This window comes from Crotalus tigris, unplaced genomic scaffold (assembly GCF_016545835.1).
Source record: "Crotalus tigris isolate CLP2741 ecotype Arizona unplaced genomic scaffold, ASM1654583v1 scf7180000024432.2438137, whole genome shotgun sequence".
Lineage (NCBI taxonomy): Eukaryota > Metazoa > Chordata > Lepidosauria > Squamata > Viperidae > Crotalus > Crotalus tigris.
In genome coordinates this window covers 349756-374610 of record NW_024100599.1, presented here as the reverse complement: position 1 = coordinate 374610, position 24855 = coordinate 349756, and the positions used below count along the sequence as shown (strand labels likewise).

At 41.9% G+C, this 24855-nt stretch overlaps 2 protein-coding genes across 17 annotated transcripts in view; one reads left to right on the top strand and one right to left on the bottom strand.

The window, feature by feature from the left end:
- SNX25 (sorting nexin 25) overlaps window positions 1–16112 on the top strand; it is a 75412-nt gene extending 59300 nt beyond the window's left edge. Inside the window, exon 20 of one of the 2 annotated variants that reach the window (XM_039330769.1) lies at window positions 15911–16112. The gene's annotated coding sequence lies outside the window, so the exon portion shown is untranslated. Of the gene's footprint in view, window positions 1–12075; window positions 13367–15910 lie in introns of those variants that run through there. The other variant, XM_039330768.1, reaches the window with a different exon arrangement.
- LOC120302415 (LRP2 binding protein) lies at window positions 214–24754 on the bottom strand. 15 transcript variants are annotated; one of them, XM_039330772.1, is made up of 12 exons: window positions 24620–24754; window positions 19659–20048; window positions 19127–19406; window positions 18608–18667; window positions 17328–17483; window positions 15692–15804; window positions 14391–14498; window positions 11927–12069; window positions 4807–4909; window positions 3950–4173; window positions 1731–1896; window positions 214–463 (listed from the first exon to the last, which is right to left on the bottom strand). In XM_039330772.1, the coding sequence occupies exons 5-12, from the start codon at window positions 17440–17442 to the stop codon at window positions 398–400; spliced, it is 1038 nt and encodes a 345-aa protein (XP_039186706.1). In that variant the 5' UTR covers window positions 17443–17483; window positions 18608–18667; window positions 19127–19406; window positions 19659–20048; window positions 24620–24754; the 3' UTR covers window positions 214–397. The 15 variants fall into 15 exon arrangements, with proteins under 15 accessions (XP_039186706.1, XP_039186710.1, XP_039186717.1 ...); XM_039330776.1 differs by lacking the exon at window positions 19127–19406 and adding an exon at window positions 18250–18309; XM_039330783.1 differs by lacking the exon at window positions 19127–19406 and adding an exon at window positions 18250–18309 and having other exon boundaries at window positions 17328–17471.
- Window positions 24755–24855: the final 101 nt, after the last annotated feature.

Sequence of the window (24855 nt, the reverse complement as noted above, 5' to 3'; positions counted from 1 at the left end):
AATTGCATTCTCTAAACCTCATGATTATGGCAGAATTTGTACTTAAGGCAAGAACTAGATGCTTTCTTTTTCTTCTGAGACGCTAGCCAACCTTTCTCCACTATAACTACAAAAGATAACAAGGAAATATTATGTAAGGCAGAGTACTGACATAACACACCGTCTTAATCATGGATAGCTAATTGCAAATGCCTTCAGAAATGTACTCAATGATTATCAGTCAACTTTTATTATATTAACAGAATTAAAGAATAGTTTTACAAAGTAATGGTTATAACTTTACTGAAGGGAATTTATATGCATTACTCTGATTGAAGAAAAGGGAGACAAAAGAAGTTTGTTCATATTAATCAGAAGCTAAAAGAAATGTGTTCCTCAGATTCAGCAGAATAATATTCTAAATTCTCCCATGATTAGCAGTCAGCTCAAGATCAGCAGCTACAGCAGGATCCAATCGACATGCCTTTAAAAACAGAAAAATATATTTTAAAAAATAGAATTGATCTTGTGTGTATTGTACAAGCTCACTGTGCTAGTAGATATTGTTTCCTAAGCTTCTTTGGGTTAAATCGTTAAACTAAAAATACATTTTTGATCTCCTTAATCTTCTGTTTCCTTTTTTAAAAAATCTCTCAAGATAAACTGATGGCAAAGTAGCTTTCCCATATGGAAAATATATCATGGAAAAAAGTTAAACTGAACTCTATATTTGCCAGATGTTTAGACTGGATTTTTCATTTTTGTCCACTTATCAAATCCTTCCCAAGAACCTAGGATAGGCACATGTTGTTTAATAATATTAAAAGCATCATTATTACTATTCTTGGATTATAAATTCACTGCATTATTGCTGTTGTTAAAATGAAAATTGGCAATTGGTTATTTTATTTGATATTTGTAAAAGAAAAAGAGTGATTATTTATAGAGGATGTTCACATTTATTCCACAGAAAATGTCCAATCTCAGTCACAAGGTACTTAATTTTTAAAAAAATTGAAACACAAACAGGGGACTGAGTCAAGAATACTACTAAAACATAGCTTGACCTAAGTTAGCACATTCCTCCAATATAGCTGTCAAGAAATTCAAATGCTTTCACTTCATTTTTGAGTATTTGCAGCTTGCCATTTGGTCTGAGCTTGAAGAAAAAGTAAGTGATGTTAACTATAGTTACTATGGCCTGAAGCTAGAAACCAGCTAGCTCCAGGCCATAGCTCATAAAACTAATTTGTTCCCAATAATTTTACTTAATATTAACAAGTGAAGCTTCCATAAACTTTAATTAATCTAAAAAACGGAAGTGGAGAAGGCAGGGAGCATATGAACCTGGAAATATGGTAGACTTACTCGGAAACTGGTATTCTCCACACTTAAGATTATTATGTCCTTCAAAGCAGCAAGAGTGCAGGCTGCAGAGTATACATGCCTTGGATAATCACATGAATAGTAAGAGGATCTATTTAGCATCTGTATGATTATGACTGTATCATCTATCTTAAAGTTGGCTTTGAAATCTTTCACATCAAGTGGAAGTAAACAACAAATGGGGCACAAACCTAACTTGTCTCAAGTTAAGTCAATCTGATAATGTTTTTGTTCTTTTCAGATATTTTATAAACTGTTTAATTTTCATGTATAATTCTGTTTCATATATTACACATAAGCCTAACAGTAAACTTAAGAAAGTAAGCTCACATCCAATTAAAAAGATAGAGTCACCCCTTTCTTACCTTAGAATAATAATTTTTAGCTGCTGCTATATCTTGTTGGGTTCCTCGGCCAAGATGGAGGCATCTGGCCAAGTAGAAAGAAGCCATTGCAAGTCCTCTGCTTATGTAAAAAGGAAGACAATCTGTTTCCTCTGCTATCTTTTCAACATTGTCATTTTCTGTTACTCTATTTGGACATATACCATAGGGTAAAAAATGAGTAACTTCAGAACACGAAAGAATAATTCAAATAATTACTAAGAACAATTTTGCCAAAGACGAGACTTTTTGTATAAAATGTGCCAGTAGTTTATAAGCCCTAAGTTCACATACAGGTAGTCCTCAACTTATGACAGCAATTGGACTGGAATTGCTGTCTTTAAGTGATGCATCGGTAAAGCACAACCATGTTGCCTAATGATGGCAATCCCTATAGTCCCAGTTGCAGTCATTAATTGAATTCCCACAGTTGTTAGGTGAAGCAACTTCCTGCTTTCCACACCCAAGCGCAATGGGGAACTCAGCAGGAAGTTGCAAGTTCCAGGCAGGAAGTTAAGTGGCTGCTTCCAGGTAGGGGATAAAGGGAGAGGACTTGGGGGTACAGCGTTCATGAGATGCACATGTTGGGGAGGGTGGGGTGTGAAGGTACAAGGGAAGCCTGGCAAGGTCAGAGATGGTGAGCAAAGACACAGCATGGGTCAGAGACAGTTTGAGGGTGTAAGAGCGGTATTGCATGGGTTGGGGAAGGTACAGGGGAATGCAAGAGAGGCAGCACAGGTCAAGGCAGGTGTACAAGGGTGAGAGGGAAAGTGCAGTGAAGGTTGGGGAAAAAGTGTGAGTGGCCCGAGTGGTACAAGTGCAGGGGGGATGGGGAGGGGTGCGCAGGTGGGAGAGACTTACCCACCAACTTGCAATCTTCCCTGCTGGGGAAGTGTGTTAGGATTCCCCATTGACTTGGGATTGAAGAATAAAAAGTTGGGAAAATGACATGTAACTTTGTTTTTATAAATGATACAGCAAGATTATTGGCAATATCTATAGCGCAGAAATAGTTCGTGAACATAAAACTTGCTGATATGGCCAAATTAACATGTTTTATTAGAGAAAAGATATACAGTATATTTGTTGGTTTGTTCTATTTACATTCTTTTCATTTTCTTCCTTTATTATTGCAAGCAGAGTAGCCCCACTGAAATAGATGGCAAATAAATTTAATAGATAGATAGATAGATAGATAGATAGATAGATAGATAGATAGATAGATAGATAGATAGATAGATAGATAGATAGATAGATAGATATAACCAAGCAACCAACCAGCATCTTGAACTAGACCTGGTAGGAAACTAGCTGTCAATGCAGCTTGTGGAGTAGACTTGTAACCTGCCACTACATTCAATACCATCTGAAGCTTTTGGATGCTATTAAAGGATGGCCCCTTGTAGAGCGACTTATGATCTATGATTTTGACAGATAGGATACATTGTAGAAAGAAGAGAGTCACCAGGTAACTTAGAGGTAAATATACAATTGTACTTTACAATTACTGTAACAAGATCAGGAGCCACTTTATCTTTTTTTTCTATTTGTTTTCCTTTTCACACGTTAGAATTTTTTTTAATTCTTCATTTTATTTTTCCTTCTTTATTTTAGATTGTATTAATTTTTATTCTTGTTTTGAAAGCTCTCAATGACATTACATTAAAAAGCAGAGAAGCTGCAAATGATGATCACGTGATCACAGGTGCTGCCACCAGTAATAAGTTGTCAAGCACCCAGACTGTGATCAGGTGACTATGGAGGTATTCAGATGGCAGAATCTCCAAGAACTGGCCATAGCCACCATTTGTTCAGTACTATCGTAATGTCAAATGGTCACTAAACGAATCGTAAGGTCAAAGACTGCCTGTACTTAAGAAAGTTTTTATACAGTCACAAACTATATCCAGAATTAATGTAGTGTACAAGCATAGCAATTACTAATTGCTCATAGATAGAAAAAGCTCTTGCATAAAAATCTTTGTGCCTGAGGACTTTAAAAGCCACAACAGGAAAGATTTCAAAATGTTATTTATTTTTAATAATGCATTATTTTTAAATAATGTATGTATCACAAAGCATCTGAAATACATATGCTGACCTCTTGCCCTTGTCTACCCACATAAATACTGGTGAATTTGTTTTATGCTTTCTTTTTCTCAGTTAGCTTCCCCTTGAAGAACAAACTAAAATGAATTCACCTTTTGGCAAACTCGGCCGCTTTTATAAAAAATTTTCTTTTGTAATAATATTCCACCAAATGGCCTTTAGCATAGACATTTCCTCGATGCGATGCCTGATTGAGGCACTCCAAAGCAGCCTTCAGGTTTTGATGTATGCCATGTCCGTGAAGATACATAATCCCAAGGATGCCTTGCGATTCCAAGCTTCCGTTCCCACAAGCTTCTGAATGCCAAAAGAATGCCTGCAGAAAAACAACTTTCCAAAAATCATTTGGGCAGGAAGAAGAAAGAGATCTTTGCTATATTGAGGCTATGTGGACTGATAGATGCAGAGTTAAGGATTATGCTTTGTGTTTAGGAAGAACCTCTCTAGCTACCCAAAAATATGAAGATTGTCGATCTTCAAACTGGCAGAGATACTGTGTATGTAACTGACATTCTTCAGCAGTTGCCTGTGCTATTTAGATAGGAAATAATCCTACATTTCATTATTCTGGAGTGAAAAATGAGACACCATAATTTCCAATTTAAAATAAATGCTTTATTCTTTATATGTATATTTCTATTTCCAGGCTGCCAGCTATTTTGCTTAGGTTTTAATACAACAGTGGAATATAGTATTATTTTTTTAGCCAATAGATAAGATCCCTCAAGAATGTTGTTTGAGCCTTTGGCCCTAAATCATCCAGTGAGATTCTGTAGCTGATGGTAGACTGGGTTTCCCCAGTCCTGGTCCAACTCCTTAATCACTATATAACATTGGGTCTCTGTTCTCGTCTTGCTGCCTCTTTTTTGTCATTTCCAAATGGAAAGAGACTCTATTTGGCCAGTTGAATGCAGGGCTTGGAATAAAACTACCCCAAAGTAAAAGCTACCTTTTTAAGATCCTTAGCATGTGCTGAATACAGCATTCCAAGTGTACTCTGAGCCTTTACACTTGCTTTTGGGTTCCCATGGTCTGCAGCAAAAAGCCATAATCTAGAAAACAATAGTAACGTTGATGGATTATTTTCATTCATAGCTGTGTGGAAGTTTCTCAGATGTTGTGAAACTTACTGTACACAGTTCTTCAAAAACCATCAAACTGTAACTAAGTAGTCCCATCCAGCATAACCAATGCTAAAGCATTTTGGATGTTGTAGTTCAACATCACTGGGAGAACCACAAGTCCCTTATCCATGCATTAGTCCAGTGGTGGCGAACCTATGGCACGGGTGCCAGAGGCAGCACTCAGAGCCCTCTCTGTGGACACATGTGCCGTCGCCCCAGTCTTAGGCCTTCAGCTGGGTTTTATAAAACTTTTTCGCTTTAGGCCTCCACCGCCGTGTGCAGAAAAAAAAAGGTTCAGTCAATAAATTTCAACTTTTTGCGGGAAAAAGATTTTGCAAACTTGAAATTGATTGAACTTTTTAGTCCCACCCAGTGTGCCGTTACCACCGCAGTCACACCCATCCAATTGGCCATGCCTACCCAACTGGCCCACACCCAGCCAATGGGCCACGCTCACCCAATGGGCCACACTCACCTAGCACTCAGCGATGCAAAAGTGGGTTTTGGGTTGCAGTTTGGGCACTCGGTCTCTAAAAGGTTTGCCATCACTGCATTAGTCCATTGTGTTGAAATCATGGCTCAGACTATATTATTCTCCAGTACAGGAGATGGAGAATACACCAATGGGTTTTCTCTGTCTGCCTGCTCTTGAGACCAAGTAGCCAAACTCCCTCTTGCTAGGAGATCCAGTCTTAACTTGGTCTCAGCTCTTGAAGACGTATCAGGTTTGGCTCTCAGCAGATAGCAGGTTAGAAATCCATTGGTGAATTCTTTTCCCTCAAAAATTAACTAAATACTAATTTAGAATCCTCCCTTAATTTTCCTATAGCACTGGGATCAGTGCTACCTCAAATCACAGATTTGAGGACTGTAAGGGGGGGGGAGTTTTCTGCAGCTTTCTTTCTTTCCCCAGGGCTCTGGGGAAAATTTCTAAACGGGCTGCTTGGGACATCGTTCTTTCTCCCCCTCCCTTTTTTCTCCTTTTTTCTCCTTTTCTTTAAACTACTGAGTGCTCTTTCAGACTGCTGGTCTAAAATTGGAGATTCAATTCAGGGCCTCCGGACTCACCTCCGGCTGCTGGAATCAATTGCGGACGCCATTTTGGTTGCCGACAAAGGCAACAAAGTCCGATTCACCTCCTCTCTTGCCTGCCATTCGGAAGTAAGATCGCTGGGCGCAATTTTGGCGCAGCGTCTACCGCTGCTATTGCGATCGCCCCAGCCATCTGGATTTTTGATTTTGAGGCCGTGGAGACCATTCTCAGCAGAGAACGAGTTGCGGCCGCCATTTTGGGGCTGCCGATCCAGGCGAAGAGCTGCGAACGGCCTTTCTTCGGCCCTCTCAGCACTCTGCCCCTTTCATGACTTACCTTATACAGCCCCTTTTAGTACTTAATTTCCAATTTCACTGCACTCCTCTAGGCATAGTTAACTAGATCGCTTCCTGCGGCCACCATCTTGAATGCCACGTTGGAGCTTCTTTAGGCCCAATGAGGCCTACTCAAAGTAACCCAGCCATTTAGAGTGCCATCTAGCTCATAACAATGTGTATTGTGCTATTGAATATGAACTAATCCAGATTCACCAACCCAGTGACTTCCTGGTACATTAAAACATCACCTTCTGCAATACATACAAATTGTGTAGCCGCCAATTGAGCCTGATCCTTCCTTGCCAGGATATTTTTTTCTTTCAGGTCCTCTGCGCCCTCATTGGGGTTTTTCCTTTTTGTCTGGTGCACATTGACTGGCCACCTAAGGCCTCCGCGCGGAGCCCAGAGCGGGTCCCCAACCGTGCCTTCGGCATCTGACTCAATTGTCATGACCAAAGCCCAGATAGAATTTTTTTCTGGTCAGGTGGTCAGGGGAGCAGATTTGTTACTTGTTCCAATTTCACTTCCGCCAACAGCTTGCCAGCCAGAGCTTCGTCTCAGTTTCCCTGAGGCTGCTCAACAAGGATGGAGGATACAACGATGCCTCAACCTATGAGCACCGCCTCCCCATCATCTAGTTACGGCCGGCACAATCCTCTAAATAGGAGGCAGCAGGCAAGCCCAAATCTAAGGCTAAGACCACTCTCAAGAAGCCTTCCAAGTTGGTGGAAAAGCAAGCCAGCCGTAGGCACCAGGCTCTGGAGAAGGAGTTCTCCAGAGTGCAGAGACAGGCTGGATTAGAGATGGATCAAATGGCGGTTCCTGAATTTGACCTTCCTTTAGGCCCTTCAACCTCGGCCCAAGATGTGTGGTCTCTCACAGGGACGCCTGCCACACTCAGCTCCCCTTCTGTATTGGCTCAACAGACAATAATTACCTCAGGCTCAGCCCCAGAGGCCACCTTTACCCCTACAGCCACAGGACTCGGGGCCAGACATTGGAGACATTTTCTCTGACGGCTGTCTTGAGGCCTTACTATCCAAGGTTGTGGAACGCGCCCTAGCGGAAAGGTCTTTTCATCCGTGTGGACAAGGGGCTTCCACATCAACCATGCCATCTTATGTTCCCTCCATGGGATTTCCTATTCCTCAGGAACCCACATCTGCACACTCCTCCGTAAGCGGTTACTCATTGCCGCAAGGCAAGGAACAGCCAGAATTTAATTTATCAGAGGAGGAGGAACTTCCACCTGAACCCTCCCCATCAGGAGGCCTGTTCAATCCTGCCCTCTTTCTTCCCCTCCTTCGCAAAGCCATTTCAACGGCAAATATAGGGTCCGATCAGTTTCCCCAGCCGCAGGCAACTTCGGACACCAGTCCAAATCTGATATTTTTTGAGACGGTGACAGCCCAACATCAAGTTCCGTGTCCCTTTATTTTTCTCAAGGGGATCAAAAAACAATGGGCCTCCCCTTCCTCCTTCCCTTCCATAAGCGGGTCTGGCAAAAAGATTTTTAGCACCTCCACAGACCTCACTGATGCCCTGGAGGTCCCCAAGGTTGACGAAGCCTGGACTCCTCTGGTATCCCAGACTGCGGTCGCTGGAGACATGTCGGAGGCGCTTAAAGCGGATGACAGAAAGTGGGACCAGACCTTCAGGAAGACCCATCAATCAGCAGCATGGGCAATCAAAACGGCCACTTGTGGGTCCTTCTTTGTGCGTACCACTCTTTTATGGCTGCGTCAGCTTAGGCCATGGTCTCTGCTGAGATCATTTGGATCCATCAGAACCTAAGCAAAATGGTGGCGGCCACCGAGTATGCTGTGGACGCAATGCTTCAGTCAGTCAATTTTGCTTCTAGGTCTCTAGCATCCAACATTACAGCCAGGAGGATGCTCTGGCTGAAACACTGGCAGGCTGACGCCAAAGCCAAATGGCGTCTCGCGACTGCGCCCTATCTGGGCAATAATCTTTTTGGGGAGGCCCTGGCCCCGTACCTTGTGGAGAACAAGGACAAGTGGAAGGTCATGGCCCATTTGAACAAACGGGCCGACAAACGTCCTGCTTCCTATTTCTGCAGGCAATCCTTTCGGCCAGCGGCAGGCCCATCAGTCACTCAGCCTTCCCGCTCATACACACCCAGACAGGATAGGTCATATGACCGTCCGTATGACAGGCCAGGCTTTCGGTCCAGACAGCAGAGTCAATCTAAGCAGCCATTTTGAGGAGTAGGATGCCCCTACAGGAGGTCCAAGTGACTTTTACACTACACTTCCCATTGGGGGAAGGCTGGCCCACTTCTTCCATCAGTGGGAACTCACTTCCACGGACACCTGGGTCTTGCAAACCATCCAGTTTGGTCTATCCCTGGAATTTCTGGCCAGCCCCCCAGACCAATTCATTGCATGTCCCGTTTCCCGGGATCCACTCAAAAAAGGACTCATGTGGGAGGCCATTCAACATCTTCTAGAGATTCAGGCCATAGAACCGGTACCGCCGAACCACAAGGGAGGGAGATTCTACTCCATCCTCTTTGTGGTTCCCCAGACTTCTGGGGGATGGACAGCGATTCTGGATTTCAAGGGTCTAAACTATTACATCACTTACAAAAAGTTCAAGATGCAACCACTCCAGTCCATCCTGGGAGGCATCAGACAGGGAGACTTCCTGGCATCAATAGACCTCATGGAAGCGTACCTTCACATCCCTATCCATCCAGCTCACTGGCGGTTCCTCAGGTTCTGTAACAGGGGCAGTCATTTCCAGTACAAGGCCCTCCCTTTTGGCCTTTCATCAGCACCCAGGGTGTTCACCAAGATCCTGCCCACTTGAGGAAGGTACCAATGTGCGTCCAGTGTTACCTGGACGACATCCTGATTTAAGCATTCTCCTTCCAGGCAGCTCAGGCGGACCTGAAACACACCATTCAGGTCCTCCAACAACATGGCTTCTCGGTCAATTTTCAAAAAAGCCAGATGGTTCCCTACATTCAGGCTTCTGCACCTGGGAGCTGTCATAGACACCACAAACTGCATGGTCTATCTCTCCCAAGAGCGATTGGTCAGCATCAGGGATCTGGCTCGTTGGGTGTACAGGGACCGTACCGTTCCACTGGTCTTACTCTCCCAGCTCCTGAGAAAGATGGTTTCCTGCATAGCCGTAGTTCCTTGGGCCAGGCTCCACTTGCGGGACCTCCAATGGTTCCTCCTCCTATTTCAGCGGGTGAATGCCAGCGCATCCAACCGTCAGGGCAGGCTCCTGGTTCACATCCTCAGGTCTCTGCGCTGGTGGTTCTCACAAGCAATGACCAAGGGATCACCCTTCAAGGAACCGGACTGCATCACCATAACGACGGATGCCAGTCTATTCGGTTGGGGAGCCCATCTACAGTCTCAGTTTGCACAGGGCTGCTGTTCCCGCACAGATTTGAGACACAACATCAATTGGCTGGAGCTCAGGGCCATCCACTTAGCTCTTCGCCAATTCAGGCACTGAATCAGGTAATGTCACGTTCTGATTCTCATGGACAAGTGAAGGATCCTCCGAGGCACACGTCAATCATCAGGGGGGCTCCAGGTTCCTTATGTCTGAAGCACGATTCCTGGGTTCCTGGGCAGAGTCCAACCTGGCCTCTCTCAGGGCCGAACACATCTCGGGGGTCAAGAACCAGCAGGCAGACTTTTTGAGTCGCTCTACGGTGGACCCCTTGGAGTGGGGGTTGCATCCGGATCTGTTCTCTGAGATCTCCCACAGGTTCGGCCATCCAATCCTCAACCTGTTCGCATCGTCAGACAACGCCCAACTCCCCAGGTACTACTCCCGCTATTTTCTTCCGGGGCGGAGGGGATGGACGCCTTGCGGACCCTGTGGCCACAAGGTCTTCTCTACGCCTTCCCTCCCCTCCCACTCATACCGGCGACCATCCGCAAACTACTCTAGGAGCAGGCGGAAGTGATCCTCATGGCTCCGTACTGGTCACAGAGGCCGTGGTTTGCCGACTTGGTGAATCTTTCCCGGTCTCCTCCGTGGAAGATTCCTCCACATCGTGTGTCCTTACACCAGGGGACCCTCCAACACCTGGACCCTCAATGGTTACAGTTGACCGTCTGGTGCTTGAGCGTAGCATGACACAAGAATTATTTCCCCCGTGCACTTACCATGATTCAGGCCTCTCGTAGCACAGCGACCAATCGCATTTATGATTCTACTTGGAAAAATGTTTGCCATTGGTGTAGAAGGCGACAACTGGATGTATAAAAATTGACCACCCCTCAAATCATAGATTATTTTCTGGATGGTCTGGACAGAGGCCTGGCCCCTGCGACTATTCGCAGACAGGTGGCGGCCCTGTCAACATTACTCACTTGTGCGGATTCAGTTCCCTTAGCTCATCCTAGGATTCACGCCTTCATCAAGGGTGTGTGCAACACCAGACCTCCCGTGGTACACAGGTACCCCTCTTGGGAATTGCCTCGTGTGCTTCGAGCTCTAACAAAACCACCTTTTGAGCCCATAGCTACTATTCCGTTGCGGAACTTGTCTCTTAAGGTTGCGTTCTTAATCACTATCACGTCAGCCAGACATATCTCTGAGCTGGCTACCCTCTCAATCAGGAATGACCTTTGTATCTTTCACAGCGATCGGGTGGTCCTTTGGCTGGACCCCGCTTTCATGCCCAAGGTCAGCTCGCTCTTCCATAGGGCACAGGAAGTCATTTTGCCAAATTTTTGTCCCAATCCTTCCCATGACTTGGAGCGGCAGTGGCACACACTGGACATCCGCAGGCCACTGCAGCATTACATGAAGCGCACGGAGCCTTTTTGTCGATCTGAGGCTCTATTTATCTTCTTCCATCCGGCTTCTCTGGGACAGAAGGTTTCCGCTGGCACTATTGGCAGGTGGATCAGGGCTTGTATCGCGGAGGCATACCAGTCCTCTTCCCTGCTGGCTCCAAGTCATCTTACTGCCCATTCCACTTGCAGTGCTGTGACCTCTGTGGCATGGGCCACTCAGGTGTCCATCGAGATTTGCAGGGCTGCGACATGGTCCTTGCCCTCCCCATTTGTATGCCATTACAGGATTGACCGTTTCACTTCTGCGGACGCCTCCTTTGGTTAGAGGGTCCTTCAGCAGGTGGTCTCTGGGGATACTGTTCCGGCCTTATCTGTTTCCCACCCATCGGGACAGTGAGGCTTTGGTATGTCCCATTGGTGGATTCTCTATCTCCTGTACTGGAGAAGGGACGTTGTCTTACCTGAATGCCTTTTCTCAGTACGGAGATGGAGAATCCACACCCACCCTTTAGGTCAGTTAGGCCGAATTTAAGGGATTGAGAGCCAACACCTCATCCACCTTCAGCCACTTTCGCCCTCGTTAAGACTGGATCTCCTAGCAAGAGGGGGCGTGTCAAGTTTGGCTACTTGGTCTCAAGAGCAGGCAGACAGAGAAACCCATTGGTGGATTTTCCATCTCCGTACTGAGAAAAGGCGTTCAGGTAAGACAACGCCTTCTAGTTGGCTCCAAAATTGTCAGGCTGATATGCCCATACGTGAATGCATTATAAAGGAAGGTTACCTTTCAGCTTCTTCTTCAGAAAATTGAGTCCCGTGTCCTTCGTAGTAAGCTCGACCAAGGTTGTATGCAGCAGCAAATTTTAAATGTCTTGCTTTAGGAGAGTCAGAATTTAGAATCTTCTTCATATATTCAACTCCTTTCTTCTGCAGGTGAACCAAAGCAAAGAGTAGGTGATCATGTCAGGATATGACTCACTTGTGAACAAGCAATCTACTTGCATACCGGACCAAGTCATGAAAGTTTCATATTTGAGATGAAATGTTACAACATTTAATTGATGGAGATATGATTCCAACAGCAATTTCTATTGAGATGAAACCCAGAGGAGGTGTGCCTAGCTGAGATACTTGGTGTTTTGCAACATAACATTAAAGTGAAACATAAGCCGGAGTTTGATTCTGACCGGCTCAAGGTTGACCAGCCTTCCATCTTTCCAAGATCGGTAAAATAAGGACCCAGATTGTTGGGGGCAATATGCTGACTCTGTAAACCTCTTAGAGAATGCTGCAAAGCACTACGAAGAGATATATAAGTCTAAGTACTATTGCTATTTCACTTAAAAAGCAGTAGAATTTTCAGGAATAATTACAAGCAAGAAATTTTGTATAAATGAACTCTTTTATTAAAAGGACTTTTCAGTTCAGAAAATCATAATGAAGGTTTGGCCCTGAAAATTAAGCTATTGCTGCCCTAACGAAAAACATCTTAAACCAGTTGGGGAAAACCTTCCATATTAATAGCAATCTCAAATCTGTCCTCTGCTATTCCTGACTCCAAATTTACAGATACCTTGGCAGATCCAACATAGGTCGTGTGGCCTATATGTTTTGGAGATGGTTGCCTCCGTAGATTTTCATAAACCACTTGTATGGACATTCATTTAAACTGATAGGTGCCTACAGGGATCACATGATAGGTGCCTACAGGGATCACACGAGTATGATTTGTCAGCAAATTACAAATCCATCTAGTGGTGATGCTATCTGTCCCACATTTTTCTAGCTTACTAAGAAGTTTTGGCCTACTTTGTCAAATGCCTTACTGAAATCCAAGTATACTATGTCCACTGCATTTCACTAGTCCACTAATTTAGTCACTTTATCAAAGAATGAAATAAGATTTGTTTGGCATGATATGTTTTTGACAAACCCATGTTGTCAAAATGGACTATTCATGCAGAAGATTCCCACAGTCATTGTAGTTTTGTATTTTGCAGATGCCATATAGGCAAGTCAATATCTTGTAGACTTGTAGCTACCTCCCATGAGAGGAGAGAACTTCATATATTGAACCATGGAATTAAACGATTTGCTGTTTCATCCCCTTTGCATTTTTCTTATTCAGAATTTGTGCTACTGTTGAATAATAAATGTACACTGAGAGAAAGAATTATTTGATCCCCTGCTGATTTTGTATGTTTGCCCACTGACAAATGATCAGTCTATAATTTTAATGGTAGGTTTATTTTAACAGTGAAAGACAGAATAACAACAAAAAAATCCAGAAAAATGAATTTCAAAAAAGTTATAAATTGATTTGCATTTTAATGAGTGAAATAAGTATTTGATCCCCTATCAGCAAGATTTCTGGCTCCCAGGTGTCTTTTATATAGGTAGCGAGCTGAGATTAGGAGCATTCTCTTAAAGGGAGTGCTCCTAATCTCAGCTTGTTACCTCTATAAAAGACACCTGTCCACAGAAGCAATCAGTCAGATTCCAGATTCTCCACCATGGCCAAGACCCCACTGTCAAACATGAGATGGAAACATTATGCTTTAGGGGTGTTTTTCTGCTAAGGGAACAGGACAACTTCACCACATCAAAGGGATGATGGACGGGGCCATGTACCGTCAAATCTTGGGTGAGATCCTTCTTCCCTCAGCCAGGGCATTGAAAATGGATCATGGATGGGTATTTCAGCATGGCAATGATGCAAAACACATGGCCAAGGCAACAAAGGAGTGGCTCAAGAAGAACATTTAAGGTCCTGGAGTGGCCTAGCCAATCTTCAGACCTTAGTCCCATAGAAAATCTGTGGAGAGAGCTGAAGGTTTGGAGCTGAAGGCCAAACGTCAGCCTCAGAACCTTAATGACTGGAAAGAATCTGCAAAGAGGAGTGGGACAAAATCCCTCCTGAGATGTATGCAAACCTGGTGGCCAACTACAAGAAACGTTTGATCTCTGTGATTGCCAGCAAGGGTTTTGCCACCAAGTACTAAGTCATGTTTTGTGAAGGGGTCAAATACTTACTTAAATCAATGTATAACTTTTTTGAAATGCGTTTTTGTGGATTTTTTTGGTTATTATTCTGTCTCACTGTTAAACCTACCATTAAAATTATAGACTGAGCATTTGTCAGTGGGGAAACGTACAAAATCAGCAGGGGGGTCACATAATTTTTCCATCACTTGTATGTATATAAATTATGAAAATTAATGAATATTTACTTTCTGGTTACAACTTACAGAATTTGGAGGAGTTCCCAATCCATCGTAGTACATTACACCCAACTGATACATGGACTGAAAATCTTTGTTTTGTTCAAATTGTAATAATGCGTCTTCATAACGTTTCTGCACCAGGCACATAGAAAATCAAATATTTAGGATTAAATCAGCTAGTAAATCTTACAAACTGCTGAAGCGTTCAGAATAGTATTCCTATCTAGATACTAAATTCTTAATTTAAAATAATTAAAAGGGTGACTAAGCATCTTAGAAATTTGAAATTAAGTGCATTAAGGACAGTAGTATTTCATCAAATTCAAACAATAGTAGGACCTGAAATGATAGGTAAGTATGTTCAGAAGAAAATGCTTATAAGATATATTTATACCTGATTCCTTAGTTCCTCAGAACATAAACAAAAGCCTAACAGCAAATAGGTTCCTGGATGGAAACCTTGCAAAAGAGTAAAATGCTTGGATCCAAATTCTTGATCTGCATCTGCTATAAGATGTGCAAATTTCTCTACTGAAGAAGATATTCTGGAAACTATGTTGGAGAAAGTATGCTTCTTTCTATTGGGTGCTAGGGAACATTAGTAGGAGATTGTTATTGCACCCAAGCATCCAATCGCCTTGGCCGCTATATGAATAGCGCAGACTAATTAGGCCATTGTTCTCATTCTACATGATTTCTATGAAATGAACGGCAGCATCCTTGTCGGCATGTTTGTTGAGTAGATCTTTGACTTTTCTGTGTTAAAAAAGAGGTGGTTGTGCAAACCTTTCTTTGTTAGTGACTCTGGATTCCTATTGTCAATCAAACCTTGCAGCATCCAACAACCCAAGCAAGCATGAGAAATGGTGGGGAATGCTTGGGAACTAAAGTTTTAGCAATATAAGTCAGTGCCATATGCTGTCTGCTCCTGGGCTAGAATATGAATGCATAAACTAAGACCACACATAGCAGTCTGCCAGTATTTGCAACCAATATTTATTGAACAAGACATACAGGCCTGATATACTAAATCAAATACAGGACTATGTGAACCAAGCCAGTAGGGTAATTTTCTATATTCTTAATTACACTAAAATCAACTATTTTCTCAAGCTTGAAGCTATTCTACTGTGTTGGAAATATCATACTCCCCAGCTAGTAGGACCAGTGGAGTTGGGAATTATAAATGCTACTGTTTCTGGAGAGTACCACATTGGGGAAATGAGTTCTAAAATATTGGCATCTGAACTTGTCCTTAATCCTTGCTTTTGATGCTGTCTCCCTCAAGTATTCTTTACTTTCTTTTAAAAGTTGTACAGTTTCACCTCTTCAAAATAAAGTTGCCCTTTGAGAAAATATGCCAGTGGCTCCCCATCTTTGATTCGATTTTCCAGAAGTTCTTCAGCCTTTGCAAGCAGAAAACTATGATCAGAAGCCCCTGTTTAAAAACAGAGACACAGCTGTGGTTGTTTATGAAATAATCAACATATAAAGCAGATGTGGAGAAGCTTTTTGGACCAGAAAATTTATTTTTTTCTTCATAGGCATTTGTTGAAGCTGCATGTCAGTTATAGGTGGATGTGAATTAAACTCATTTATAACGAGGGATGGATGAACAGAAGAAGTAGCGTGAGGAGGATACAAGGAGTTGGATCCAGAGGCCTGGTGACTTGATTAAGTCGGCAAGTAGACACAATTTAGGGGTGCCATCCTGATTGTATTAAATAAAGTCATGTTAAAAGCTCAGTTCACATCTCAGTTCTGTTATTTTTTCCTTCAACTCTGCTTTTTTCAAGATCCTGTAGGGAAAGAAAATGGCCCCAATCCAAAGATAATTGAGCACAACATGTAACTATGCAGATGGTTACTTAGTTTTGAAAATACTGATCATGCTGGGAAAGAAAAGAGTTACATTTCCCCTCTCCTTACTTGCTACAACTCTCAATGCTGATTGCATTATCTGTCAGGAAATATACATGCAAATGCAGTCCATCATTCATTGTACTACGTGGATACCATATTTGTAGGTGGAATCCTTCAAGAGGAATCTTACCCAGGAAGCTTGGATTTTCTGCTTTACTAGGTGCCTAAACTTTAACATTATTTGAATGTAAACTTGACAATGAAATGAAACAAAAAGAAAAAAGCCTCCAAATGAAATACAACCTGAAGTCATTGATTACATCAATAGTTGTTAATTGCATGTCAAAATACAAAAAATAGACACAGAGCAACACTCTATCAAATGTGTTGCCACTTATATAACTGTCCCTCTATTTGTTGAAGGAAAGTATTACAAAATAAACTGCAGTACCATAAGGGGGAAGTGATGTATATTCCATTATTTTCTAAACAAATTCTATGAAATATAATTCCTCAACAAAAGGTCAATGCTTTGCTGAGAAGCCCTGTGGTGCTATAGATATGTCTGACCCTGCAGAGCTATGCATATAGTAGAGGAAGAGATGTAGGGTGGTTTACACTGAGAACTAAATCAAAAGGATCAAATCTAACTGCTACGGTTTTATTACTTTGTTTAGCTATTTAATTAAACCAGAATTTTATCCCATGTATAATAATTACCCAGAATTTTCTGAGCAGTGTTTTTGTTCTAGCTGCGAGTAATAGAGAAGAGGGAGAAAAAAGCATGATTCCCTACCTGGAAGATTAGCTCATTTATATTATAGAGAGAGGTCAGCAGCATGATCCCTCTATCTTTCTTGAGAAAAAGAACAGCCATTTTAAAAAAGACAATCTATGACACTGCAAAAAGCTCTCTTCCTTTTCTTGGCAGAGGTTCTGTCTGTTTATAGCTCCTGTAATTTCATTCCTCCATTTGTTCAGGAAACAAGAGTGTGGCTTCTTATAATTCAAGTACTATGAAAGTATCCCTTCACTTTATCCCAACCACGTGATAAAAAATGAAGAACTGTGAAAGCTAGAATGTGTATTGTTTGTTACCTTGACGGGATAGCCATTGTAAACTATCCAATTCACTACTGGATTCCTTTAAAATGCACTGGAGAACAGTCTCAGTACTATGTTCACGAGGCAGAGGTTCACTGGTCGGCTTCATTTTTCTCTTTTATATTATTCCAATCCAGTCTGTAATAAAAACTGAGAAACATTCTCAAGCTTGAGAAATGGTTACTTGCTTCCCCTTTAATTCCCATTTTCCTTAGGATACCAGTTTTTTTTTTTTAAAGAATTGCTTCTTGGACTGATTTTAATTATTTCCCATTGACCTCATTGGGTAAGCATATTTACTTACTTACTTACTTATTCATCAAATTCATGATTCTGGATTGCTATCAGTGTTAAAATATAAAATCACAAAAAAACCAGACAAACAAAAAACAACACATATAGAAGCAGTATTCATGGTTAAAAACAGATCCACTAGTCACAAGTTAACCAAACTTAACCAATGCACTCAGCCACACTCCTGATGATAAAGAACTGACCATACGTAGGTAGTCCCTGGGTAATGATGGCAATTGGGGCCAGGATTGCCTGCATAAATGATGCAGTCCTAAAGTGGAATGTCATTGTTTAGTAATGGCAATCTTGGCAGTTCCTGTGATGTAATTGGAGGGTTGTTAAGTAGGATGAACAGAATGTCAGATAAGGAACATAGGGATGGGAAGTGCCATGGGGTGGGTGGGATGCCAGGGACATCCTCTGACAGCCAGCACAGGCGGTACACTAAATGAGGAATGCCAGGAAAGGGCCTGGGTGTCTTGGCTCTTAATTTAGCACCCATACTACTACATTGTTGCCTTATATTCTAATTGTGATTAATGGATTGCAGCAAAATATGCATTGTTTTTAACTCTAGTATACAATTCTACTTTGATTTTTTATTCATTGTATTACATCTCACCTCTCTTCCAGAGGCTCAAAGCTCTTCCCAGTATATTCAGAGACTTCTAATTGTATATTACTGGAACAAAAAGGAGGAAACTCCTTGACTTCCAAAATTTTGACTATAGATAATTTCTAGAATTACAAGATTTTCAAGAAGGAGCAACAGTGGAGGAAAAACAAACTTAGCAGTTTTTGCCAATTTCACATTATAGCCAGTCCTTGGCATATCTGCCTAGTGATTCTAAGAGCTATTTTACACAAAATCTACATATTCTTCTATTTATTATGTTTCCATTCAAATGCATGTCATCTGAAACTGACTGATAGATTTCTTTTGGGGAACAGAATACAACCATAAATTGCTTTTTACTTACAAGGCGAAGCTGAGTCTCACCACGGTTTGATGGGGTATTCCATTGGATTAGACGCCTAGGCTGCAATGAAAGGTATCTGTGCAAGACTAGTATTTTGTCCTTTATTAGAGGAAGATAGTTGTACACTCTCTAATCTTGCTAAGGATAAGTCACAAGTATTACATGCATATATTATTGGGCAGAAAAAACCTTAACAAATGGAAACCAGAAACACCTGAAAAGATGTTCAAAGTTTTAAGCATATTTGATTCTTTCATTCCATAAAATTTATTTTGTTCTCAACACCAAGGTGTTGGCCTAGTTTTAGGCAGAAATGTTTTGATGACAAACATGTTTAATCTTCTTGCCTCTTCCCCACAACCACAAATATCGGAGGTAAGCCAAGCAGAGAGAGAGGAACCAGCCCAAAGTCAACCAGCTGACTTTCATGCCTAGAACTCAAATCTCCTGATTTCCAGCCCAGTTCCTGAGCCGCTATGCCAAACTGGTTCTGGTGCACCAATACCAGAGAATACACACCTGTTCCTCCTCCGGGGTCATCATCTTCCCAGCTGCCCTTTGATGGTGACCCTTTGTGTCATTATGAGGCTTGTCTACTCTGGGACCCCCAGCAAGGAGCCCTTTGACCATGCTGGATCAAATCTAAAAATCTTCAGGCAACATGGCCTTGGTGATGGGCTGGAAGTGATGGAGAAATGGCCCAACATAGCTGGAAGGCTAAAGGATAGGGAAGAAGTCCTTCGGAGTGACTGCATCAGGATATTTCTGTACTCTGATGTCCGAGATCGCCAGAGCTCTTCTAAGGGCAGTAAAAATGATTACGATCTCGCTGGGTCACATACACACACAGACACACACACCTTTCATCAAAGCTGGACTAGGGCACCGCATGAGTTAACAGTTGGGCTCTCGCTTTTTAAAGCCCTCTCGATAATCGTTACTAGGAAACATGTTACTATATTGCTGACAAAAGCGGAGGGGCAGGGATAAAAAAGAGAAGAAAGGAACAAAATGAGCCCGCCCGATTCAATTCCCATGAATTGTGACTCACTGGATTCACCGGCGGTGCCCATCGCGAATTGCGCCCTCCGGCGAGTAGTCGCAGAGAGGCGAGACAAGCACGCGTCGCTTAGCAACGCAGGTACCAAGCGTTTGTCCAAAAACCACGCCCTGCCATCGCCCCGCCTCCTTCTCTTTCACGGCCGCGGGAAAGAGGGTAAATGAGCATGTGCGCACGCTATCAGAGAGGCGTGGACAGCGAAAGGAATGAAAGGCTCATCATTGGGTGTTCAGTCTCGTCAACCGGGCACTTGAGCGGAAGAGAAGAGTTGCTCTTTCTAGAGCCCTGTGGTTCAACTTTTGCAACATTCAGATGTTTGGATTTCAATTCCCAGAATTCTCCAGTCAGACATGATGCACGCCGGTCCTCGTCCTCCAACCCCTGCAATACAATAGAGCAAGCAACTCAAAAAATAGTAGATACTTCTCCCAAACGCGTATACAACATTTGATATAGTCTTGAAAACAGTCTGAAAGAGTGGTGTGAAGAGGTGACCTTGTAAATGGAAAGAGAGAGGAACTCAAATGCCAAAGATGACAGTAAAGACAAGAGTCCCTCTGAGCATAAGCAAATTGCAAAAAAAAAAAAAGGAATCTTTTTGGCTTGTCCTAAATGGAGGAATCCTTGTAAATGGAAAGGAAGAGGGACTCAAATACCAAACAATAATGAGGGAGAAATACAGGAATCCCCATTTATACTTGATAAATATTGTCTGAAATAATAGCAATCTAAAAATCAAATGAGAAGTAGAACTTGGGAGATATGATTACAGTGCTCAGCAGAATCATGGTACTTTTAAATTTTGTTGGTAGCAGTTTACTTTTTTTTTATAGTTTGTTTTATTTCATTACTGATTTTAATGAGCATCCAGCAATAAAAAGGGAACAATATAAAATGTATAAAAAGAACCATTCCAACATCACAAATTCAAAAGTAGCCACAACACTGACAAGTTAACTGGGCTGGAAGAGAAATTTTTTCTTGCGCTATAACCACAGAACTGGGAGTAGTTTATCTTTACATTCATATTTAAAAATTAAGTGCTTCAAGCTAAAAATTAGTTGTTAGATAAATGCAATGATATCATATAAAAACAAATTTTGATTGCTGCTTTCACCAGAAGTTGATCTTCACCTGAGGGCATTGTACCTATTTTTTTAACAGATAATCATTACCTTGAACATGTTCATTCCCTTGTAATAAACACATGCTAAAGTTTTGAGGCATTAATACAGGTAATCCTCAACGTGACATAAAAACTGAGCCCCAAATTTCTGTTGGTAAAGGATACATTTGTTAAGTGAATTTTGCCCCATTTTACGACCTTTCTTGCCACATTTCTAAGTGAATCACTGCAGGTGTCATGTTAGGTGATTCTGGCTTTCACTTGTCAGAAAGTTGCAAACGATGATTACATGACCCCAGGACACTGCAACCATCATAAATATGAATCAGTTGCTAAGCATCTGAATTTTGATCACGTGACCATGGGGATGTCGCAATGACTGTGAAAAATGGCCATAAATCACTTTTTTAGTGTTGTCGTAACTTTGAATGGTCACTAAGCAAACTGTTGTAAGTCAAGGACTACCTGTAATAAGCCTCTATAACAGTGGTGGCGAACCTATGGCACGCGTGCCAGAGGCAGCATTCAGAGCCCTCTCTGTGGGCAGACAGGCCATGCCCTGGAGATGGCAACCGTCCCTCTTCAACCAGCTGCCCACTAACTTGCCGAGGTCCCACATGGCCGGATGCATCCCAGCACCCATGCGCTCGCTGGCCTCTGTGTGCAGAGGTTGATGGTGTCAGGCAGCAGCTGCCCCTGCCCCACCTTGCCCTGTGACAATGGCACCCCCACCCTGCCTCGCCTTGCCTCGCCTCACCCCACAGGACAAGCCTCCTGCCCACCGCCCACCTGGCAGAGACCCCCTGGATCTCCCCCAAGTCTGCCTGACCCCCACAGGCATCCCTCCCCACGAGCAACATCGAGGTGATTACACCCACATTGGCCACAGCCACCCAATCTGCCATGACCACCACAGCCACGCCCACCCAGTGGGCTATGTCCACCTGACACCCGGTGATAAATAAGTGGGTTTGGGGTTGCAGTTTGGGCACTCAGTCTCTAAAAGATTTGCCATTACTGCTCTATAATGTTTTATTGGAAGCAAGTAGCATTTTAGTGCTGTTAGGCTTGAAGTGTATAAATAATCTAGTTCCACAGTGTACAATCAAAATATGGCCTCCCTAGCGATACATGGTGAATTCTTTGCAGTTTGGTGAAATAATCATTTTCTCCAAATCTAGATAGCTACAAAAAATAGTGAAAAGCCCTAAGGAACCGAAGGGGAATCAAACTGTTTTTCAGTGCTGGCCTAATTTTCAGCAAGTAAAGTGAGACACCTCAAATTCCCAGTTTTAGTTGCCATATGAATTGGAGCTTCTGTAAGCCAATTCTAAACAAGAACCAGAGCCTGTTCATTTTTTCTTTCCTAGAACATGATGGAAGAGGTCAGTACATCTCAGTTAAACAAACTAGAATGTGTCAGGAGGGTCAGCCTGATGGATGGCAATGTATCATATGCATACTTTAATACTTGGAACCCATGGCAAAAAGAGGCCAGTAAGTGAAACTTTAAATTATTCTCCTCTCCCAGTGTTTAGCATTAGACCAGGGGTTCCCAACCAGGGGTACTTGCATCCCTGGGGTGCAAGAAAATATTACAGGGAGTGCGGAAACTTGGGTTTTCAAAATTATAGTGTATATGCATAATTTGTTGCCATTATTTCAAACTTTTGTAAGGGGTGCGAGAATATATCAGAAGTGTTCTAGGGGTGCGGGGTCTAAAAAAGGTTGGGAACCACTGCATTAGACAATATCTAAATAAGCATTACCATTTTATTATAAACTAGACTAGACAACACGTAATCTGTTGGACCATCGTTTCAGAGATATTTGCTTACCTGAACAGAGAAACATGATGACCAAGGGCCAAAAAGCAGTGGAAGAGTGACCAACTTCCAATTTCTTGCTGTCTTGACCATGGCAAACTGCCCTCTGGATCCGGTGATAGGATTGGATCTACATACCTCTGGAGTGTTTAGGGCAGGGCTGGTCTACCTGATCTCCAGCAGCCACAAGAGGGGCTAGTATACATGGCCTCCAGAGGTCTAAGTCAGGATCAGTTATTGAATCTCTGAGTAGCAGCATAGCAGCAATGAAGTAATCTCAAATTTGCCAAATTTCAATCCCACAGGAATCATGACTCCCAGATTTTGAGTGCATTCTCTAAATTAACCCATTTGAGGTACCTTCGTTCAAAAATTGTTGCCTATGATACACTTTCTCCCAGTTAAAGGTTACAGACATGAGCGTTTTAGTAGTATATAGATGTTAGTCATAATGTAGGCAATCTCAAGACAATCAAGCTTGGCTTAGCCCTTTTTTATAGTACCCACAAAAGAGAAGCAGTGGCATGAAGTATGTTTCTCTTCTGGTTTCCTTTATCTTATATAAAGGAGAGAGAAACATCTGCTGTTAAAATGATAACATAAAGCTGGTCTTATTGATTTTAAGGGACTAAACGCCGTATAGTCAAAAACATCTTGGACTTCAAAAAAGTAAATTTTGATAAACTTAGAATGAGGATTGTTAGAATTACATGTTAGAAAAAGCTAATGGATAAGAAGGATGGGAGTTTCTAAAAAGGGAGTTAGCAAACATTTCCCGTGAGTGTGTCCATATATAGGGGAAGGAAGATAGCAGAAGAAATGTGGCTACACAATATGCTTAGAGAAAGTCTGGAAATCTTGATGAACATATATAGGAAACTAGAAAGAGGAACAGAGCATGAAGAAAGAGGAACAGAATGAAGAAATAGTGCATATTTATAGCCTAGAATTGTAGAATTTATGTCAGAAAAGCTAAGGATCAAAATGACCTAAGGCTTAGTGAAGAATGCTAATAACAAAAGTTTTTTTTTCAGATATGTTCAAAATACGAACAAGAGAACAGAAGTTAAAGCATAGCTCCTCAACGCAGATGATAACAGAATAATAACAAAACTACTCCACTTCTTCTTTGGCTAAGTCTGTTTTGAGAAAAGTATATGCTTTCCACTGGGCAACTGTGAGGACCTGATTGAAATTTTCTACCTTGAGCTTGTTGGAAACAGAATAAGTGATCTTGAATTAGTTCGGATCTTCAGGCTAGATGTATTGCATATGAATCTGAAGTACAGTATAATGATCATTAAAAATCAGCCTGAATTTATTTGGAAGAAATCACATTTCACTTTGGGTAACTTCCTAAATATATTGCAGGAACATATCTAGATTTCTTCGAAGTGATGACAAGATATATTAGCAAGCTAGATGACTATCAGCTGGATGACATGTCTATTAGGCAGACTCATTGCTGGTTTGAAAGAGTGCTTGGAAATGGTGCTGTCATTTAGAAAGGTGAATGATGCTGGAGGGCTCAGTCCTAGGATTTCACACATTTTAATTAATAGCTTGTGGAAAAGGATGGAAGATTCTGACCAAGCACTACTTTATCAAATTTGTAGATGACGGCAAAATGGGGTGTGATAGCAAATAGAGTAGAAAGCAATAAAAATTCAACCTGATTTTGATACAATAAAGAAATAGGTTGAAATAACAGACTGAAATTTAATACAGGCAAACAAGAACACTTAAGAAAATTTATGGGATGGTGGATACATGACTTGGTAATAATATATGTGAAAACAATCCAGGAAGAATTATAGATAATCACAAATACTACTCATATATAATTCCAAGATAATTTGTTCTCTTGTGAAAGACAAATTGGGATCAGTACTACTTTTAGAAGGACAACATTGAATTGAAGCTGTCTTACCAGAAGAGATTAAGGGAGAGATGTAGGTTTAGCCTTGACAAAAGATAATTGAAGAAAGAATAACACTTACAAGTAGCCGAGGAGGCAGCAGATAGAAGATTAACATCTGAACTCCATCATCCCAGAGAGCCAGATACAAAATGATGTTGCAAGATTTTGGCAGATTGCTAGAAAAACTTCCCAACAAAGTAGTTCAGTAGAGAAACAAATTGCTGAGGAAGGTGTGCTTATCTTGAGCTGTCTGAAAAATAAGTTAACTTTATGTTTCTGTTTATCATTAAAGTTGCTGTTTGCAGATGCTGCTTT